This window comes from Eptesicus fuscus, chromosome 13, assembly GCF_027574615.1.
Source record: "Eptesicus fuscus isolate TK198812 chromosome 13, DD_ASM_mEF_20220401, whole genome shotgun sequence".
In the NCBI taxonomy this organism is placed as follows: Eukaryota; Metazoa; Chordata; class Mammalia; order Chiroptera; family Vespertilionidae; genus Eptesicus; species Eptesicus fuscus.
In genome coordinates this window covers 8,137,292-8,158,407 of record NC_072485.1, presented here as the reverse complement: position 1 = coordinate 8,158,407, position 21,116 = coordinate 8,137,292, and the positions used below count along the sequence as shown (strand labels likewise).

Genomic DNA, 21,116 nt, shown 5'->3' with positions numbered 1-21,116 from the left:
GGGCTCAGCCTGGTCTCCACAGGTGTGTGCTGGAGGGGACGGTGGGGAGGCATGGACGCTTCATACCCACAAGGTCCACACCAGGGCTCTTGCCAAGGCCCCGCTAACCTCTTTCTGGGGAGACCCCTGTAAATACCAGACCACAGAGTGAACCCCAGGAAAGCCCAAGCCAAAAATCTTCACTCTCCTGCCCGACAGGAGCCTCTACTTCCCTAAGAGACCACCCCTAAGCCCACCCTGCCGCCTCCTGAGGGACTCAGGTGAACTTCTTGTAGCAAATGTTTGGCCAGCCTGGAGCAGGGGGAACATGGCCGTGACTGTGTCTGGGGCCTGGATTGGGGTGTCTGAGGTTCTTTGGGGGCTGCCTCCTGCCATACTATGTCACAAAACCACTTTCCTTTTCCTTTGCCTCTTCTTTTCCCTTCCCCTTCCCTCCCACTGCCTGGGCCTCGGAGGAGCCCTGCTGAGGGAGGAGTCCTGGCCTGGCCCTGTTGAGGGAGGACGGGAAGCTGCAGTTGGGGGAGCCCCCGGCCCCAGGCTCTGTAACATCACTACACATGCTCCAAACGAATAAAACTTTGACAAGTCACCTGGCGGCCCCTTGTGGGGACGGGCACGGTGCCAACGGGCAAGGCGCCCCCTTGTCCTTCGCCTCAGATGCAGCCAAGCCCCAGGTCTGTGCGGGGAGGGTGGAGAGGCACCCTGCACACCCTCCAGGAAAGGGTGGGGGAAGGAGAAAGGAAGAGGCCCCAGGAGGACAGGGAGATGTGTGCGCCTGTGTCTCCCCTCCTCCCGCCTTCTCCTCTCAAGCTGCCTGAGTGCTCTCCGTCCTGCTACTGGGTGGCCCTGACCTCAGCTGTCCACCAAGATGAAGGCAAGAACATTTCCAGTGGGAATCCTAAGCACACTGTGGGCTCCCCTAATTGACAGAGTGACAGGGGCTGCCAGAGGGAAGCCAGGCTGTCCCCACATCCCATTCCCCCGCTCTAGGGCCCAGCACCCCTGAAGGTCTGATCCTCAGCCCTCGCCCACCAGGGCAGAGGCTCTGTGGAGAAGGTGGCCTTCGCGGTGCCGCTGTGCTGTGTCTGCCCCTTGCCTGTCTTCCATGTCACATCAGGACCCCGTTTAGAGCAGGTTCAGGAAGCAGGGAGGCTCTGAAGGACATGGCCTGGTCCCTCCCCTCTGCCTCAAATTCAATCACAGCTCCGAGCCTTCTGGGGCCATGACCCAGCGAGAGAAACAACTCCACGAAGGAGAAATATTCTTACCACCTTGAGAATAATGGCAGTGATGACAAACAAGATGCCGGCACCCACGGCCAAGCTCGGGGAGCTGTCAGGGCATAATTTGCATGCTAAATACAATATTTTTAGCACTGAAGTTCGGAGCACTTAATTTGCCCTGAACACTTAATGATGGACTTGGATCTTCTCCTTGAACCTGAACGTAGCCCTGAGCTCTGGGAGAGGCTCCTGTCCCCAGGAGCACCCGGATCCCAGAGGTGGGCAAAACAGGCCCCTCATCTTGCTGGGGGTTCAATAACCCAGTGCCCACCTTCTGGGGGAGGCACCAGACCCCCAAGGGGGCTAGAAGCACCAAGGACCTCTCAGCTGCTGATCCCCACACCATAGCCAACATACACACAGCACACACTCATCCACACCATAGCCGACATACACAGCACAGGCTCACCCACACCACACACTCAGTCCATAAAAGATCTTGACCTGGATGGAGATTAAAAGCTCATCTTGTCATTAGAAATCTTATGAGATCATATAGGTTTATCAGATGTGGTTATTGGAAGAGATGACAAAGGGAGGGAGAGAAAATGGGAAGGAAGGAAGGAAGGAAGGAAGGAAGGAAGGAAGGAAGGAAGGAAGGGAGAGAGGGAGGGAGGGAGAGAAGGGAGAGAAGGAGGAAAGGACTGAGAGAAGGAGAGGGGAGGGAGGCCGCCTCAGAGCAGCTTGGAGGGGCTGTGGCAGGGAGGAGAGGGGAATAGGGCAGGCATGGGCGGGAGGAGGGACAGGAAAGTGCCTACAGCTGTCATGAAGCTTCAAGTCTCTGCCAGACAGCAGATTGACAGCTAGAGTGGGCAGGGGGAGGGCTGGGCCCCATCCCCTCCCTCCTCAGTACTTCAGGGGCAAAGGAATGAGTGTGGGGCCCAGGAACGCCAAAGTGGAAGGGGGTGGCCCAGGTTCTGGCTCTTTCCCAGGAGGCCCTGACATGGCCCCTTTGCCTTGACAGCAAGGGTGGAAAGGGAGCTGGAGGCTGGGCAGACTACAGAGCTCAGACTTCCTCCTCTCTCTACTTTTCCCTGTGCCTGTCTTTTTAATAGAATGACTTTTACTCAAAGAATCCTCCATCTGCCTTGATAGCAGGTGCAGTTCCCCCACCTCCCCAAGAGCACGGCAAGGAGCACGCCTCTGCTCAGACACAGCGGGACATCCGCGTGTGTCCTCTCAGGTGCCCACATGTGACTGCATGTCTGCAAAGCTTTGGCTCTTATTCTTCCCCTGGTGGGTTCTGAGGAGTCCCAGGTGGCCAGGGGCTGGAGAGATGTCCTGGGCATTGAGAAGGCAAATAGTGCAGGAAAAACTCTTTCACTTCATCCATCCATCCACCCAGCTGTTGTCTTAGCGAGTGTTTATTGAGCCACCATTGAGCTCCAGGCCCTGAGCAAGGTGCTGAGAATAAAACGGTGAAGAAGGTGGACAGGATCCCTGCCTTCTGGAAGCTCACGGGACAGTGGACAATGGGCGTGAATCACGAGGTAACAGGCAGAGCTCCATTACCCGGGCAGAGCGCTGGCTGGGTGTGGAGACCCAGTGCCAGGGCACTGTTTACCGAGTGGCGACGATGCCGTGGGATGCAGCAGCCCTGGTGGGCCTTGGCCTGGAGCAAATAGGTAGGAAATTGGAGGACTTCCTGAATGGCAGATCAGGAGGCCCCCGAGAGAAGCGACTGCTGACCCTGCTTCCTGGTGGCCCGAGGACAGGGGCAGCCAATTGCCAGCAACCAGGATGTTGAGGACTGGCCTGCCGTGGGGACATTGGACATGTGCCCACCTCTCTGATCCCTTCCCACACCATCCCTGTCCCAGGGAGGCCATGGCCCAGCCTGTGGCCCACCGCCGCCTACCCTTCCAGCCCCAGGGCCCAGGCTGTGTCTGTGGCCTTGACTCCCAGCTAGGCAGGGCCATGGTGGGCCTGGCCCCACGTGACCCCTCTCCTCACGCCCCCAGGGGACGGTCCATATGCTCCCGTGACAGAGGGTGGTGGCCTGGGTGGCAGGCTGGCCTTTGAACCCAGTCTTCTGACTATTGTCTTACATTGTCCATTCCACACGCTTCCTGACCAGCCCTGAGCAAAGTGGGAGGAGGCTTGTATGGACAGAGCATTTTTTTAAAAAGGGAGGTAGAGAAAGAAACCCATTCCGGACTAGGCTTTTAGGGCGCCATCCTTGGGGTGCCTGTGACTAGCTGCTAGAGCAAATGAGTGTGTGTGTGTGTGTGTGTGTGTGTGTGTGTGTGTGTGTAGGGGGGTTGCTTGGCAGGGGCACAGCGTCTAGTGTGGTTTCAGCAGCCAGAGGCGAGTCAGGGCATCCGTTCCTGAAGGTCTCTGCCAACCAGCTGCCCTGGCTCTGGTCCTGGGGGGTCTGGGGGAAGCTGGTGGCGAGAGAGAAGACCATCTTCCGAGGTGAGTCCCACCCTGGCTTTTTGGGGTTCTGGGGTCAGGGAGAAGGGCGTGTGTGGTAAGAACACTTTCCCACTCCCTCTCCTATCCCAGCTGCCATTTGGCAGTAAAGCTGGGTGTGAGCTGCGGGCAGAGCATGTGGCCTGGAGGGCGGCGGGGGGGGGGGTGGGGCTTGCGTCCACTGTCCACTGGCAGCGCTGCAGGGCCACGGCCGTGGCGTGGGCTTTCCCCCCTCCGCACCTGGCTTGTCCCGAGACCTGGCGATGTGTGTGGGGCTGGAGCGAGGGAGGCAGCCTACCTGGCACCTGGGGGCAGATGCTGCTGGTGAAGTGAGGGACGGGTCAGGTACGGGGAGGGGCTGGGATTCTGTAGGAACAAAGCTCGGGCAGCGCACCTTCTGGGTTTTTCTGACCAGGCTCAACTCCAAACATCCCGCCCTGTCCGCCCCGTGAGAGCGCAGTCTGCGGAGGCCGGGCTCCGGGCCTCCTTCCGGGCTGGGAAAGCCTGGGGTGGGCAAGAGGGGAGGACACTGCCTGGAGGAGACACGTGCCAGGTCTAGTGCTGCTTGGTGACCCAGAGCCCGAAAAGCCGACCTGCCCCGGCCCTGCCCCTGCCCCGCATCCACGCTCAGGCCCACCCCTCCCGCAGCTTCTGTACTGCGGTGGACAACAGTAGGTTTACAGTTGTGAGTACTTGAAACACAGGGTTTATTCTTGTATTATTATTGATTAATTATTGTGTTATTTCCCATACAAACAATTGTAAGCCTGTTTGTGCTCACCCCTGTATTATCTTGCTGCCCTTCTCCAGGCAGGCTGAGCCCTCACTGCCTCTGCCCAGCTGAAGGCGGAGTAGGGACAACACCAGCCCTGGACCCTCCCTCCGTGGTGGCTGCAGACATGGCTCCCTTGCTTTGCTTACTGGCTGGCTCTCAGAGCTTAGGGTAATCCCAGCTATGGATGGTCACTGAGGCTACGTGGCCACGGGCACGGCCCACAGTGGGGCTCCCCCGCCCTGCAGCTGACCGGATGCTCCTTTAGTTGTATCCCAGGAGGTGTCAGTGCTGCCCTGCAGCTCGCTGCCCCTTCCTCCCCTGGGTGGGCCAGCAAAGGAAAATAGCAGTGGCTCCTCTGAGCACCCACCAAAAGGCTCCCAAAAGCTGGCCTGTCGGCGCCCCCCTCTGAGAGAAAAATTCCTCTGACTTGGGAGAAACTGCAAGAAACGAATATGTTGAGTGCTTGCTAACTGCTCCCCCTTCTGACCCACAAGGCATCTGATTCTGCTGTGAGCACCACCAGTGAGAGAAGCACATGGTGTGGCTGTGCACCAGGCTCAGAAAGTTTCAGCAACTTGAGGTCACATTAGCAGGTGGCACAGCAGGATTTGCATCCAGGTCTACCTGTCCTCAAAGCCCATATCTTCCCACTTCCCAGGCCTCCAGAGCTTCTCTCCCAGCCTCAGGCCAGCTTAGCAACTACCCTCTGTCCCTTTACAGCAACAACACACAGCCTAATCGGATTCAGTAAGCCCGGATGGCATACCTAGAGGGCTGGGATGCAGAAATAAACACAGGCAGGGATATGCTCATCCCCAGAAGGAAGGCGCTCTCTGAACCTCCCTGTGAGGGCGTAGATACAGAGTGACCAGCAGTCAGAAAAGGCTTCCTGGGTGGGGACAGGCACGTTGGACCTTGGAGAGTATAGACTGTCCTGTGGATGCTTACATTTAACCTACTGAAGTGGAAAATGGGTTCCTTCAGTCGCACCAGCCACATTAGAAATGCTCACAACAGCACCGGGACCTGGTGGCTGTCCTCTTGACAGCTTCAGACAGAGAGCGTTTCCATCCTCCCAGGGAGTTCTGTGGGGCAGGCTGGTCTAGAATAACTCCTAGGCTAGGAGTTTAGGTGCCTTCACTAATGGGAGGGAGGAAGGGTGAGGAGCAGGCTGGTGGAGGGCAAGGGGATGCTCAGTTTGGGACACGGCGAGCTTAAAAGGTTAATAGCACATCCAAGTGGAAATTGAGGCGTTCCTATCCTCCTCAACCCCAATCTCCCTAAACGGGGTTTGAAATTTAACTAGACACCCTCTCGTTGGGAATTTCAAGGGCCTCACTAACATCCAATTCTAAACATCCCTAGGAAACTGCCAGAAGGCAGCCGTTGAAGTGGGTGCAGGGTGGATGCTGTGTGTCTGTGTCTGGACTCAAGGTAGATGCTGGGTCTGCCCGGAAAGGGGTGGCTCGAAAGACACAAGAAGGTGCTAGCAGGCGATGAAGGGCTGTGCTGGCCGGAGCCAGTCTAAAACCCCCAGCTCAGTTACCTCTTGGAGGAAGGACGTAGAGGAAGCCGGGGTCTTAGGACCTCAACCTGGACCCTGGGATCCTCAGTTAAAATGATTCCTACAGATAGTCTTGTCTGAATCTCATGAGATCCCTGCCATTCATAGGGCAATAGGTGCAAAAGGATCACCTAACTCTTCTCTTTTTTTTCAAGGTTTTTCCTCAAACTCTTTCCAATAGAATAAGACAGACACTATTGCTCTTCTGCGGCTCACTCCTGACCAATCCCATGGATTAACCTGGGCTCCCCTAGCGTGAATATGGAGCCCACATCCCTTCTCTGGTTCGTTCCCAACCACAGACTTGGAGCCAGACCCAGACCTCAGGGCACAAGAAGCAAACCACACTGAGCCCCCGCCCCTTCCCCCTTCCACTCCAGCAAGTTCTAGGAAAGACAGAACTCCCGGGACATTTTAAATTACAAGTTTTGCCTAAGGCTTAGTCTCAGGGAGAACCAGGAGAATGGGCCAGGAGGCTAGCAAGGAGCAGGAGAATGGGACAGTCTGCTGAGTGCCCCCTGCCCCCATCCTCAGGACTCCCCACTCATCCAACCAGGAGAAGAAAAGGCCGCTGCCCGGGGCTGCTGGCCAGTGTCTGTCTTCCTGGATCCCTAAGGAATGGCACAGAGACAAGCCACAGGACGCCCCCTGGTGGATGTCCTCAGCCCTGGCTGCTCTCTGGGTAGCACCAGATATTTAATAAGCCGCTCTAACAACCCCCTCACACTCTTCCCCTGGGAGATTCTAGTGCCCTAGGGCTTGATTTACAACCACTGTGCTAGGGCGCACCCCAGCTCAGAGCTGCCGGGGGTCTCTGTGGAGCTATAGGCTGCGACATGGTGGGGTGAAGTGTCCAGGGCCCAGGAGCTGGCGCCACAATCCAGGGACCACAGGATGGGAGACACAATGCTCCCAGCTCTGCTGAAAATGACTCATGAGCTTGGCATGTACATGGGCAACAGGTGTCTCCCTCACGCCACACTGAGGTAAGGCTGCCAGCTAAGGGCGCTGCACGCAGCCGGGGAGGGTGGCACGCAAAGGTGGGCCTGGCAACTGGCTGAGGATGGAGCTGGCCATTAGTTGGGGCAGAAGGTTCTTTTTCTCTGACAACTACGAAACACCCTTGAGTTGGAGGGGCTGCCCCAGCAGTGTGGAAAGGTCGAGAGGGGCAGGTGGGACCCCTCGGTCACCTGTCCTGCCCCCACCACAGCCCTCTTCCAAGGGTTGCCAGCCCTGGCAGAGCCAGAGAGGAAGCAGATGCCAGCCGACCGCTGAGCCAGGGTTCGGTCACACAAGGTTGGTGTGAGCAGCCCCAGCCCTGTCCCAACCTGCCCCATAACCAGCAGGCCTGGCCTGGCCAGCTGGGGGTGGCTAAGCTGTGGTCACAGGAGAGCTCTCAGGGGCTGCTGGAAAGGAAAGCCTTGCCCGGCGAGTGCCATGGAACCCAGATAACCTCCTCCTCCCCATCACCCCCTCATCCTGCCGCTTGTGCCTCCCTGTGTGAACTCACACACACGGATCTTACACACACGCACACATACACCCCATCTAACACTATGCAGCCAGGCTCCACAGGCCCGTCTATCTCTAAGGGGGACTCAAATCACAGCTTTATTGACTTCAGGGTTTGAACTGAGCCACGTAAGTGGACACAGCGAAGGGTGGTCAGGGAGACCAGGGACTGAGCGTCCACACAGGATCCCTCGTGGGAAGTTGGAGCACCACCTTCCTTCCCCCCAAGAGCCTGTGTGGGAGACGCAGGCACTGCGGCCAGGCCACCGCGAAGGTGTGGTCAGTGCAGCAGCAGGGCTGGCTGGGCGGTACATGATGAGCAGAATGTCCTCTGGGCTTTTAGCTCCCGCCCTTGTACGAAGCGCGGGTGTCTGGATCTCCTGGCCCCACCCAGGTAAGGGGCCACGTCACACAGACCTGAGCTGGGGGAGCACTTCTGTCTCCTCTGTGCCTTCGTCCTCAGAGAGGGCTCCTGGGATGGAAAGGGCCCTCTGAGCCCAGGGGCAGCTGGCTAAAGGTGGCACGAGCCTTGGGAATGAGAAGGGAATTCACTTTGGGGGCTCGAGTCCAGGTACAGGAGGAGGAGGAGGAGGAGGAGGAGGCTGGGTCTGCTGGACTCGCACTTGGGGGAGGTGTTGAAGGACTTCTCCAAGCCAGGCCCTTCCCCAGCTGCAACCTCAGTGTGCCTCTCCCTGTCCCTCCATCACGCAGGGGACTAGGTGGCAAGTACAGGGAAGGGCCCCTGCCAGAGCCCGGTGCACTTCACCAACCCCTCGTCCTTCCGGTGAGGAGCCCAGGTGCTCTATACTTCGGTCTGGTCTCCAGGCTCAGCACTGCCCACAACGGCCAGCGAGGGCTCCTTGCCCTCCAGGAAGGCGGCGGCGCTCTGCTTTTGGCTCCGGAGGGCCAGCTGCCGGGGTGTGCAGCCCTCCCCAGCCTGGATGTCCAGCTGGGCACCAGCTTTGACCAGCACTTTGAGGATAGCCATGTTGCCCTTCAGGGCGGCCAGGTGGGCGGGGGTCCAGCCTCCCTTGCTGCGGGCATGGACATCTGCGTGGTGCTCCAGGAGGTGGGTGACGCTCAGGAAGGTGCCCCTCTGGACCGCCAGGTGGAGGGGTGTCCAGCCTGACTGCTCGGCAGCATTGGGGTCAGCCCCGCATCGCAGCAGCGCTGCCACTACCTCCTCCTCCCCGTGGCGGGCAGCCAGGTGCAGGGGGGTCCAGTTCATGCTGCCGGGAGCCCCTAAGTCTGCATGGCTTTCAGCCAGCAGGTGGATGATCTCCAGGTGGCCCTTGTAGGCTGCCAGATGCAGGGGTGTCCAGCCCTGCTGGGTCGGCAGCTGGAGGCTGGCCCCATACCTGAGCAGCATCTTGCAGATAAGGTACCTGCCCCTGGCGGCTGCGGTGTGCAGTGGGCTGTAGCCGTTCCGGTCAAGGGCATCAGGGGCCGCCCCACTCTTCAACAGGTGTTGGATGGCCCTCACTTTGCCTCGCTCCACGGCCAGGTGCAGGGGTGTCCGCAGGTTTCTCTGCTGAGCATCTAACTCAGCCCCCTGGCCTGTCAGCAGCTTGACCAGGGTGACATGGCCAAAGTAGGCGGCCACGTGGAGAGGGGTCTTGCCCTCGGCCTCACGCAGGTTGGGGTCAGCTTGTCGGGAGACCAGAAGTCGTGCCACATTTTCAAAGTTGTTCTGTGCAGCCAGGTGGAATGGGGTCCACCCCTCATGTTCCTGGGCATCCACGCGGGCCCCGTGGTCCAGGAGCAGGCGGGCGGTCCGGTCGTCCCCATTCTGGGCTGTGAAGTGCAGCGGAGTCCAGCCGTCCTCATCGGCCAGGTTGGCGTCGGCCCCGTGGTCCAGGAGCAGGGCGCACAGCTCAGGCTGCCGGTCCTGGGCGGCGATGAGGAGGGGCGTGTAGCCGCAGGCCGTTTGGCAGTCCACGTCGACCTCATGGGCCAGCAGCAGCCTCACCTGCTCCACGCGGCCCTGCGCCACCAGGAAGTGGAGGGGGGTGACCTTGTTCTCATAGATGCACAACTCCTCATCGCTGGGGACCAGGCTCCCGCTGTCCGAGAGCTGCAGGACGCGCTTCAAGTGGCCTCCCGAGTCTGCTGGGAGAGAGGTGGGGTTGAAAAGGACCTTGACCTGCCCAGAGGTCATCGCGGCCACCCCCTGCCTCCTGAAGTACTGCCCAGGGAACAGAGGCCAGAGAAGCAGCTTTCCTGACACCACAGGTCTCTGTGCAGGGTCCACTGCGCTAGAGAACGGACTCTGGCAGTTCTTCCCCTGAGAACGGGCAGCAAGGCCTGGGTGCAAATCCTGACCCACCCCTTAGCATCACGTGACCTTAGCCAACTCTGATTCTGAGTCTCCAGGTCCTGCTCCTTAAAGGGGACACAAAAATGCCCACCTCATACTACCATTGTGAGGACAGATCGGCCCTCCTCTTCCACCGCCCTGAGATTCTGATTTCATTTGTCTAGGTGGCCCAGACATTGGCATTTTTTTTTTTTTTCATTCTCTAATTCCTGGGGAGGGGGAGAGGGCCAGGGAGGCTGGGAAAAGGGTGTGAGTTGATTCCACTTTCTCTTCCTCGCGAATTCTCTGGCTCCCAATGTGCATTCTGGACTCACCGCTGTCTGTGAGCTCCTGGCTGACCTCCTCACTGACCTGGGGAGGGAGAACCAGAGACACAGGGTGGATCAGCAGGGCAGTTCTGGCCCAGGCCCTCTTCCGCTCCTTCCCTCTCCCCAGGACTCTCCTTTAGGGGTAGGACTCACATCCCCCCAGGTCCTCAGAGACCCCTCCTAGCCACTCCTACACCAGCTGTGTCTAAAGGAAAACCTGATCAGGGAGACCCTGCTGGAAAAAGGTGGCCCAGGGCCTGGACTTCCCCTGGGGCCACTTGGTAAGCAGGGTGGCTGTGTGGCTTCAGCCGGGAGCCTACACCAACCGTGGCTGGCTCGCAAGTCAGGGAATGGACGGGAGAACAGTGATGGTGCTGATGTCCACGGTGGGGAAGCCTGGGCGAGCTGAGGTCTCCCTCTGCAGGACAGGCCTCTGCTTCATCCCACGCATTTGAGAGAGGACACGACCACCACTAGCCCTAGAGAACCTTGGTATACTTAGGGAAACAGGACCCCTGGCACAATGAGGCTGGGTCCCCACTTCCCCCTCAGCCAGGCGGCCTTGTGAGGGCCACAGCTATGCACGCACCCCCAGGGCCTGCCGCAGACCACGCCCAGCCACCGCACCCACCTCCCGGGGCCGGCGGAGAGACGGTTTGCAGGACACCTTCCTGGCCAGGGCCTCGCTCTCGGGGTCGGTCACAGGGCTCTGGAGCAGTGACAGCAGCAGGTCTGTCTCGACGGTGATGTCTGCTTCACAAGGGAGAGAGAGAAAGGAAGGAAGCAACAGGCAGACTAGCAGTCCTCCCCCATTGTGGATATGCTACGTTTCCTGTGCCCCCACCCCCACATCTGTTCCTGGGCTCACACACGTCGCACATGTGCACCCGGAGGCAGAACAGATCGGTCCCGGCCTTGCTCAGCGGGGCCACGTGGCCGGTCACTACCCTCTGAGGGTCAGTCCTTTCTCACAAAATGGGGGGAGGACTAGGTGATCTCGAAGACGCACACTAAGTGCACCTTTTCACAGTGATCTCCTGGTCTGGGAACATTCACCATGGTGGCAGTAAGCAGTACCCGGAGAACTCAGAAGCAGCAGAGCCAGCCCCAGCTGCCTTCCCGCAACAAGGGCTTCTGCGCACCTCCCACAGGCTCAGGGCAGCTCCCAGAGGTCAGGCCCCCCACGCCCCAAGTCCTCAGCTGCCCAGCCCCCCCCCCGCCCCCCAGGCCTCTCTGCAGAGCCTTCAGAGTGGCCCGGGGCTCCACTTCCTCTCCTGACCCCTCCTGCCCCAGCCCCGCCCTACTCCCCATTCCCTGGGCAGACCAGGCAGGTGAGAACCTGGAAAGCAGGGTCTCTTCTTGGGGTCCTGGTCCCAACAGCGCTTCATCAGGTCCCCCATCTGCTGGGCCTCCCCTGGCCACTCATTGGAGACAGACTGTAGGGAGGGCCTCATGCCCGCAGCCACTCGGATGATGATGTTCATCATATTGAGGCCTGCGAGAGGAGCCCAGGCTGTGTGGGTGCTGGAAGGCAGGGGGCTGGGGGAGCAGAGGAGCTGGGCAGGAGGGGGGCTGTGAGGATCCCCCCAGCAGGGCCCCTATGAATGCATGGGGAGTAAACAGCTAGATTGCAGGGCCACTTTAGGTTCTAAGTCTCTGGTCCAACTTCAGCTACCTCCCACCCAAGACCAGACATGACCCCACCCTTTGCTGTCCAAAGATAGCAGGGCTGGCCAAAAGGCCTAACGGTGAACTTGACTTTCAACTCCGCTGGGTTACCCCAGTTTCCTGACAGTCTGTTTCCCTGACATTCTCGGCAGCAGGGTGGGAGTGGGGGGCGGGGGGGGGTGGTGCAGGGAGGAGCACAGGAATTAGAGCAGAAAGCCTGGCCTGGGCTGACGTTCACCCCACCTTTCACGGTAAGGTGAGCTCTGGAAAGTAGGGGAGGGAGGAAGGTGGGTGTGGATGGGAACCCCTGAAGAGTTCCCCACAACACAAATCTGCCACTGGTCTTGTTCCCATGAACCCTCAGCCCTCCCACAACCCCTGCCAGGACCCCATCTGAGGGTCCCACTGCCGTCTGCTACCTGAGTATGGTTTCTTTTGAGTGAGGATGTCCCAGATGACAATCCCGAAGCTGCAGATGGGGAAAGTGTTCCTGGTCAGGGGGCCCCACGGACCACACAATCCCAGGCAAATCCTCTCCAGCCAGTCCCTCTCCATGCATCCCTCTCCCAAGGGGGCAAGGAGGGCAGACCTCATCCCCGGTCCATCCTGCCCTTTGGGCCCCGGGTCCAGGCAAGGCTGTGACAAGCTACTTCCTGGGTTTAGAGATGGTGCCAGCGCCCCTCTCACCTGTACACATCGTATTTGGGCCCTGGGGCCATGTTACTCTGCAGGAACATCTCAGGGGGCATGTAGCTGAGGGTGCCCCGCAGAGCCGACCTCTCGATGTACTGCATCCGGGTTGACTGTTCCATCCATTTAGACAAGCCGAAGTCCGAAATCTGGGAGGAAGCCCGGGTGGGGACAGGGGCAACAGTCTTGTCTCCATAGAACTGTTTCTCCCCCCATTCCCAGCACAGAGCAGTGGCTAGTGGCCGGCTCGTTCCCAGCTCTCCCACAGTGATCTGGAGGACCTTAGGCAGGTGTCTTATCTTTTCAGAGCCTGTTTCCTCATCTATAAGACTGAGATAATATGAGCACTTAACTCATTGTGCTATTATGAGCATTAAATGAGTGCATAAGCAAAAAGCACTTCGAACAACGCCTGCCATAGGAAGTACTTAGGAGGTGCTGCCTTTAACCAGAGGGACTATGTATCAACTTGCTCTTTGGTGAGCTTCTGTCCATCCCATCTCCACGGATCCTGAAGCATTTACACCATGGATATGTACCCCCTCTTTACCAGGTGTACCGGTTAATAATGCTGATTTTGTAATCAAAGAAAACACGATAATTTCAAGAGAAGCATCAAAAGTGCTTTATTCAAAGTAATGTCCATCGCTAGCTACACATGTCCCCCATCTTTCAGGTAATTTGTGGATACCGTCCCAATAGAACTTTTCTTGTTTTGAGGCAAACCATTCAGAGACCCCATTTTCCACTTCTTCGTTTGTTTTGAAGTGCTGCTCAGAAAGTTCGTGTGCCATCGATCGGAACAAGTGGTAATCTGAAGGAGCAAGGTCTGGTGAATATAGCGGGTGGGTTAATACTTCCCAGGCAACATCTTTTAATGTGTCTTTAACTGGTTTTGAAGTGTGTGATGGTGCGTTATCATGAAGCAAAATTACTTTGCCGTGTCTTCTGGCACATTCTGGTTGTTTCACGATCAAAGCATGGTTCAAATTGATTATTTGTTGTCGGTAGCGATCAGCATTAATGGTTTCACCTGGTTTTAGAAGCTCATAATACACCTCACCTTCCTGATCCCACCAAACGCAGAGCATTGTCATCTTTCCAAAGCGATTTGACCTTGCAGTCAATATTGATGATTGACCTGGATCAACCTATGATTTTGTGCATTTGGGATTCTCAAAATAAATCCACTTTTCATCGCCAGTCACAATTCGATGCAAAAAAGACTTTCTTTCATGCCATTGAAGCAACATTTTACTGATGACTTTTCGGTTTTCCATTTGTCTTTCATTCAGTTGAGGTGGCACCCATTTTCCTTCCTTTAAAATCTTTCCCATTGCTTGTAAACGATCGGAAATGGTTTGCTGAGCAACATTTAATCTATCTGCAAGTTGTTTTTGAGTTTGACATGCATCTTCATCCAATAATGCTTGTAATTGTTGGTCTTCAAACTTTTTCAGTTGACTTGGACATTCTTTGTCTTTCACATCGAAATCATCACTTTTAAACCGTTTAAACCAGCATTCACTAGTATCTTGAGATGGAGCATGTTCACCACAAGCTTCCTGAAGTATGCGATAACTTTTTTTTTTCAAAATAAAGTAACGAATTAAAACTTCCCACAAATCCTCTTTTTTTTTTTTGGCACGAAATTCGACATTTTTAAGTGTAAAAATATCTATGATGTTAACACCTTCAGAAAATTTGATATATGAAGTTTTGAAACTTGCTGTCAATACAACAAAATAGCATACATATCAAATCGCATCTATATCAACATATGGGTAACTCCATCTATTGAAAAAAATCCGCATTATTAACTGGTACACCTGGTACTTCCATCCATTAATTCATTCATATGTTGAGTGAGCAGGCACTGAGTGCCAATTCGGCTGGTACTGAGGTCGAGGCAGCAGATAGAAAAGATGAGAACCCTCACATCCACTACTGTCCCAAGTGGCTATTCAGAAAATGGGTATAGTAACTAATGAAGTAGTGTCACATATATTATACAGTATATTTACAATGGGGGTTAGCAATATGAAGAGACAGAGGTGTAATAAGGGTATTTTACAGGGGCCCCCAGGGTGGATCAGGGAAAACCTCCCTTAGGAGGCGATGTTTAAGCTGAGAATGGAAAGATGAATAGTCCTTTGTTACATAAAGAAGGGGGTGGGGAGTGCTGTTCCTGACAATGGGAACAGAATATGCAAAAGTCCTGGGGCAGAAAAAGAGTGGCATATTTTAGGAACTGAAAAAAATGTCCATTATGACCTTTTATAGGGTCATCTCATTTACACACATCCCCACCTGAAGCAAAGCATGGGAAGGACAGAGATTTTTCTTCCCACATCAGAATTGGAAGACAGACCCATAGAGGGGTATTGCAGGCATTCTGATACCCAGCTTCATGCGTCAGTTCCACTGCTCATCCAACTGGTTTAGGTGTGATTGCTGCCTTCAGTATTCATCCATGAAGGAAGCTGCTTAAAACCCTTGACAGGCCAGTCAGACAGGTAGATCATCCTGCCCACCTGGAGGAGATGCCAAAGTAAAAGGGGGCAGAGGTTGACCAGGGCAATTACCTTGACATGCATGCTGCTGTCCAGGAGGATATTGCCTGGCTTCAGGTCCAGGTGGAGCAGAGGTGGCTTAATGCTGTGGAGGAAGTTCATGGCCAGGCTGGTCTCATGGATGATGCGGAATTTGAGCTGCCAGGAGATGCTGTGGGTGCACAGCATCTTCTCCAGGGAGCCGTTGGCCATGAACTCCATCACAATGCCCAGGGGCTGCTTGCACACCCCGTAGATGGACACGATGTGCTGAAACTTGATCTTCTCCATTTTGGTTGCTTCTTCAATGAGGCAATTCACATCAGAGCTGTGGAGGGGGATGGAGTGAGAGGAGGTGACTATCAATTACAAGAACAGCTAGCAGAACACACAAACGAGGCTTGATGCCAGCCTGTACAGACCCAGAGGAGCCTCAGGAGCTCATGAGGTCGAATAGGAGGAAGGAGAGACCTGGAAGGATGCCCAGTAGGACATACAGATTGGGCTCTAGGTGGCCAGCAGGAAAAAAGACAGGACGTAAAGGAGTTTGCAATGTAGCCCTGGCCAGTGTTGCTCAGTAATTACAGCGTCAGAATGTGCACCAAAGGGTTGTGGATTCGACTCCTGCTCAAGGGCACCTACCTGGGTTACAGGTTTGATCCCCAGCCCCGGCTGTGCATCTCTGGCATGAATGTTTCTCACTCTCTCTTTCCCCTTTCTCTCCCCTTTCCTCCCTCCCTTCCACTCTCTCTAAAAATAAATGGAAAAAAATATCCTCAGGTGAGGATTAACAACAAAAAAGCCTGCCATTTATTCTGGCCGCTGGTTTATATCTCCCCCAGTAGACTGCAAGCCCCTGGAGCACTAATATTACGCCCCCTGCTTCCGTTTTAAAATATTTTATTGCCATTTGACTATGGAAGTAATACATACACCCTGTAGAAAATCTAGGTGATACAGAGAGTTATAAAGAAAAAAATTAAATTGTCAGTATTCTGACCTTCCAAATTTGGCCTCTGTCAATACTTTAGTATATTCTTTTACAACACATTTCCAAGGTCTCTGTTTCCCTTCCTCCCTCCTTTTACTCCTTCCTCCTCTTTCTCCCTTTCCATCACATGGTGTGGGCTGGTCTCATAGCCTGAGCACTTCCCTACATTGTTATTCTGTCTGCTGCCACTGAAGCAAGAACTTCAATGGCTGCATGGTATCCCATGTTATGGAGAAACTATAATATGATGCGTGTAGGTGCTCCCCATAGCGCATTACCACGCACAGCACAATACATCTTTGTTGAATCTAACAGAAGTGAAGTAAGGGAAGGCCTTAGAAAACAAGCATTTGCAAACCCTCTCGCTCTTTTCACTGAATGAGTCCACAGAGCAGTGAACATGCAAATTGCTATGAATTGTTTGGGGATTGCAAGATGAGGGTTAGGGAGAAATGACATTTTGGTTGCTTCTTCAATGAGACAATTCACATCAGAGCTGTGGCATATTTGCAAAGCTGTGTTGGCACTGCAGTCAGAAGCTGCTGGCAATGTGCTCGCGGGGCCCCCGTGGGAAGCCAGCCAAACACTCCTGATCTCCAGGAAAAGGCACCTGCTCTTCCTGGAATCTGGGCTGGATGGCCAGTGTGGTTCTCTGGTTCTCCTCTCTCCTTCCCTCTGGTTCCAGAGAGCTCCCCTTCACCTCTGCGGTATTTTTATCTGTCTCCTTGTGTCCTCTGAGTTCACAGGAACTGAGACATCTGTCATGAAGTAGGAAAAAGCAGGGATCTGAGGGCACTGTGCCCTGATTCAAATCCCAGTGTCATCACTTGCTCTCTGCATGCCTTGAGCAGGCAAGCTCCGCACCTCAGTGACTGGACTGTGAACTGGAACAACAGGAATTGCATAATTCCCCTGGACACCGGGCTTCTTGAAAGCCTTGGCCTTGCCTGTGGTCTCGCTCTTTTTCTCATCTCCCACCGCCCTCTTTCATCCGGTTTCTGGTCTCAGGACTTCACTGAACAGCTGTTGCTATGGTTACCAATGACCCCACATTATTCTAGCTTATGAACAATGTTCAGTTCTTGGTTTATGGGTCAGATCTCTCACTCTTTTTTCTCAAAATATTAACTTACTTCAGCTGTGTGCCAATATTCTGCAGGATTTCTGCCTCTTGTTCTGGTCACCTCTTCCTGCTTCTTAATCATTACACTCAGGACCAGGCCCTCTCCCTTCTTCTTCTCACTCTGTACTCTGTCTCTAGGCAATCTTAGCATCTCCAATTGAGTATTTGACACTTAACGTGACCAGAGCCTGAACTCTTGCTCCGCCCTCATCTCAGTGAATGGGGCCTCCACCTCCTAGTCCTCAAAGTCTTGATGTCATCTTTGAATCCTCTCTTTCTTTCCTTCCCACACCAGTCCCTCAGCACATCCTGTCAGTTCTACCTTTAAAATATAGCAAGAATCTGGTCATTTCTCACCACCTCTATCCATTGGCATCCTGGCCCAAGCCTCCTAACTGGCCTCTCTGCTTTTCTCCCTTACCTTCCGCCATCTATTCTCAACTCAGCAGCCAGAGTGATATGTTCAAATGTCAGTCAGAGCATGTCACTACTTTGCTCAGGACCTTCCAGGGGCCTCTTCTCAATAACAGTAAAAGCTAAAGTTCTTAAAGTGGCCTACGAAGCCCCATATGTTCTGCCCCCAGACACAGATCCTTGATCTCATCTCCTACGAATCATCCCTCCCTGACTCTGCTCTTGCCAAGTTGGCCTCTTGCGGCTCCTCCACCGTGTCAAGCATGTTCCCACTTCAGGACCTTTGCACTTGCTGTTCCCTCTGCCTAGAATACCTCTCCCTAAAAGCCACATGGCTTGCTCCTTCTTTGCTTCAAATCTCTACTCAAATAGTACCTAATTAGTAAGGGTTTCAAATCTATATAAAATAGCAACCCTACCCCAACTCTGGCAATCCTTATCCCCCATACACAGATGGCCAACAAATTAATATTCCCAGATCAAATGTTTTCTTGGAAGATCAGATTACTCAACTCTCCTTAGGTGTTTTAATCAAGATAATATCAGGTGGTTGTAAGCGCTATAGATCAAATTATTCATTGATTTGTTTATTTGCATATTTATTGCTTATTTGCATGCTTGTTTGTTTATTTATATATTTATCATCTTCCTCCATTAGAATATAAACTCCATGAAGGGAGAGATTTTGGTTTCTTCACTTAGTGCTTAACATGAATGAATGTTATCCATATCCTTAGCTTCAATTACGCTAAACAAATGACTCACACATTTTAATATCGTTAGCTCAGACCTTTACTGAAGGCTAACCGACAATTCTTCTCGACATGTACAAAACGGAACTCAAGCTCTTCCTCTCCAAACCTGGGCCTCTTTTCATGATTCCCTTGTTTACTGTCAACAATATAGTCCAACAAATACTGACTGAACACCAACGATGTGCCCGGCACTGGGGATAGAGTGGGGAACAGGACAGACACAGACTCGCTCTCACAGAATAGACGTTCTAGTGCACCCTTGTTCCTTTGGGCAAGCCAGACATCAAGTTAACCTTCTCACTCCCATCCTCGTGTGGCCCCCATAGCCAACCCGGCACCACGTTGAGTGGATTTTTACCTCCTAAATATTGCATAATCTCTCCCTTTCACTCAGTCACAACACACCAGTGTTTATTGTGGCAGCAGAGGAACAGACAAGGCCCAGGCATGCTATTGTTGGTCTCATTGTCTGAACAATGAGAACAGTGTCCTAACTGGACCAGCATCCACTCTAACCTTCCAATCCATTCTCCATACTGCAATCCTGATCAATTCCTCCCTGTCACCACCACCCCACCAGACTGCAAAGCCTTCAGGGCTCTCCACTGCTCCCTCTCTCTCAACTCCAGCCACTTTCCCATCCTTTACTCAGTATTCCCCTCCTGCCCTGGGCCCTTTGCACACTTTGTTGCTTCTTCCTGGAAACTTTTCTCCTCTTTACCTACTTACTCATACGCATCCTTCACATATCAGCTCAAGTGTAACCTCTCAGGAAAGCCTTTTTCTGATCTCAGTCAAGTGTATTAATAAGCTCTCGTAGAACCATAAATCTCTCCTTGTAATACTTCCCACAGCAGCACACACTTAGGTTTACATGTCAGTTAACTGATTAACGTCTTTGTCCCTCCAGGCTGTTCTCTAGGAGAACTGGGCTGTAACTGTTGTATTCATCATTATACCTCAGGGTCTAGCACAGTGCCTGACATATAGTAGAGCAATAAGCATTCGTCAAGTGGATGAATGAATGAGGAGACGAAAGGAGGATCCAGTGAAGTAATACAGGTAAAACTCCTGGGATAGTACTCCATGCATGGGAGGCATTAATTACCACCAAACCCCTCAGCCCATTCCACCCAGGGAGTTCCTGGGACTTGGGAGGAAAGTGGCAGAAGCTATTGTCAGGGTCTAACAATGCAGTCTGCCAATGCCATCTGTTTCCCTTTGCTCTTTACTTCAAAGGCTGAGGATGATTTGGACAAACCCTGGAATAATCTATCTCTACTCCAAAGCAACAGGCGGGTGTTAAGGGAGGAAGGTGGGTGAGTCTGGAGCTACCTCATTTGAAGCAGATGGGGGTCTGGGAATTAGGAAGGGACTGGCTTCAATGTGTGGGACCTGAGGCTGTGTCTTGGGAGCTTGTAGAGAGAACAGAACAAAGAGCATCCAAATACGATGCCAACAAGAGCGCTCCCTCCCAGGCCTTCGAGTTGAAGGCCCAGGAGCCTTAGGAGAAAGACATGGGTTTCATGCTCAAACTTCACATCCGAGCGTCTCTTTCATGGCTGCACAGGGGACAAGTGTGCAGCCAGGACCAGCAAGTCAGGTGGGAATGAGACTGGAGTCCATCTCAGGGGAAGGCAGAGATGGTGGACACAGTGGGAAGAGGTGCAGGTGGTGAGCGTGGGGAGGAGCCTGAGACAAAGGCGAGGTCAGACACGGCAGCATCCAGGCTGACCTCCCAGCAGGACCTGTGAGAGCCAGCAAGTGGCCTGGGCGGGGTCGCCATCCCCCAGGGCCTCCTCCAGCCTGCACTCCTGGGCGGGGGCCACCGGATGGCCATGGGAGGGGACTGCTTCCCTCCCTCCCTGGGCATCACGGAGCAGGGGCACAGCCTCCCAGCCAGCCCAGCCCTGCCGCCCCGAGGTGGTGAGGGTGGTAGGAGGGTGGCGGAAGGTCACTGAGAGCAGCCCTCACCGCCCTGACACCCAGAAGGAAGAAGTGCAAGGAAGAAGGAGCAGGACCAGTTTGGGGGGTAATTCCTGCTCCCCTGGGGCCTCTGGATTCCACCAGCAGGTGTGGTGCCAGCTGCATGCAGTCACAGGACGAACGCATGCTGAGGCTGGGGAGCCTGGCCACTGGCTAGAGTTCAGAAAGGAGAGGGGACAATCCCCCCGCACCCAGAGGGCCCTCCCTCCGGAGCCCCTGCCCTCAGTTCCTCCTGCGAAAGGGGAGGGGGCCCTCGACAGGTACCTGGTGGTGTCTGGCAGGAGGCAGGGGGAGCACTTGATGGCGTACTGGGTCCGCCAGCGCCTGTGCCGCGCCAGGAACACCTGGCCGAAACCCCCGCCGGCCACCGGGCGCCAGTCGCCCTCGAAGTCGTCGCGGGTGAAGACGGCGAGGCTGCCCAGCCGCTGCTCCACGCCCAGGGCCATGGGGCCGGCGCTCCGCACTCCAGGCCGGGCTCCCCGCCGCTCGGTCGGAGGCTGGGACCTGGAGGAGAGCCGCCCTCCCTCCCTCCGCACGAGGAGGAGCCAGCCTGTCTGCAAGGGCGGGGAAAACCCAAACCTGAGCCCTAGGCCCCAGGCAGCGTGACCCGGGCCTGGGAAGAGCGTATGTCCCGCTGAGCACCCCAGAGAGACCCCTTCCAGCCAGCACCCTTCCTCAGGTTCCGCCTGTGATTCCCCTGCCTCTCCCTCAGACCTCCCCCCACCACCACCCCCGCCCTGTTAAGGGGGCGCTGGAAGAGGAGGTG

General features: G+C 54.8%; 1 protein-coding gene across 1 annotated transcript; it reads right to left on the bottom strand.

The window, feature by feature from the left end:
• Positions 1–8,135: 8,135 nt before the first annotated feature.
• On the bottom strand, positions 8,136–20,841 carry ANKK1 (ankyrin repeat and kinase domain containing 1). The gene is made up of 8 exons (XM_008150232.2): positions 20,615–20,841; positions 15,115–15,409; positions 12,527–12,678; positions 12,259–12,308; positions 11,511–11,666; positions 10,803–10,921; positions 10,178–10,214; positions 8,136–9,652 (listed from the first exon to the last, which is right to left on the bottom strand). The coding sequence occupies exons 1-8, from the start codon at positions 20,794–20,796 to the stop codon at positions 8,349–8,351; spliced, it is 2,295 nt and encodes a 764-aa protein (XP_008148454.2). The 5' UTR covers positions 20,797–20,841; the 3' UTR covers positions 8,136–8,348.
• Between the last annotated feature and the right edge of the window lie 275 nt (positions 20,842–21,116).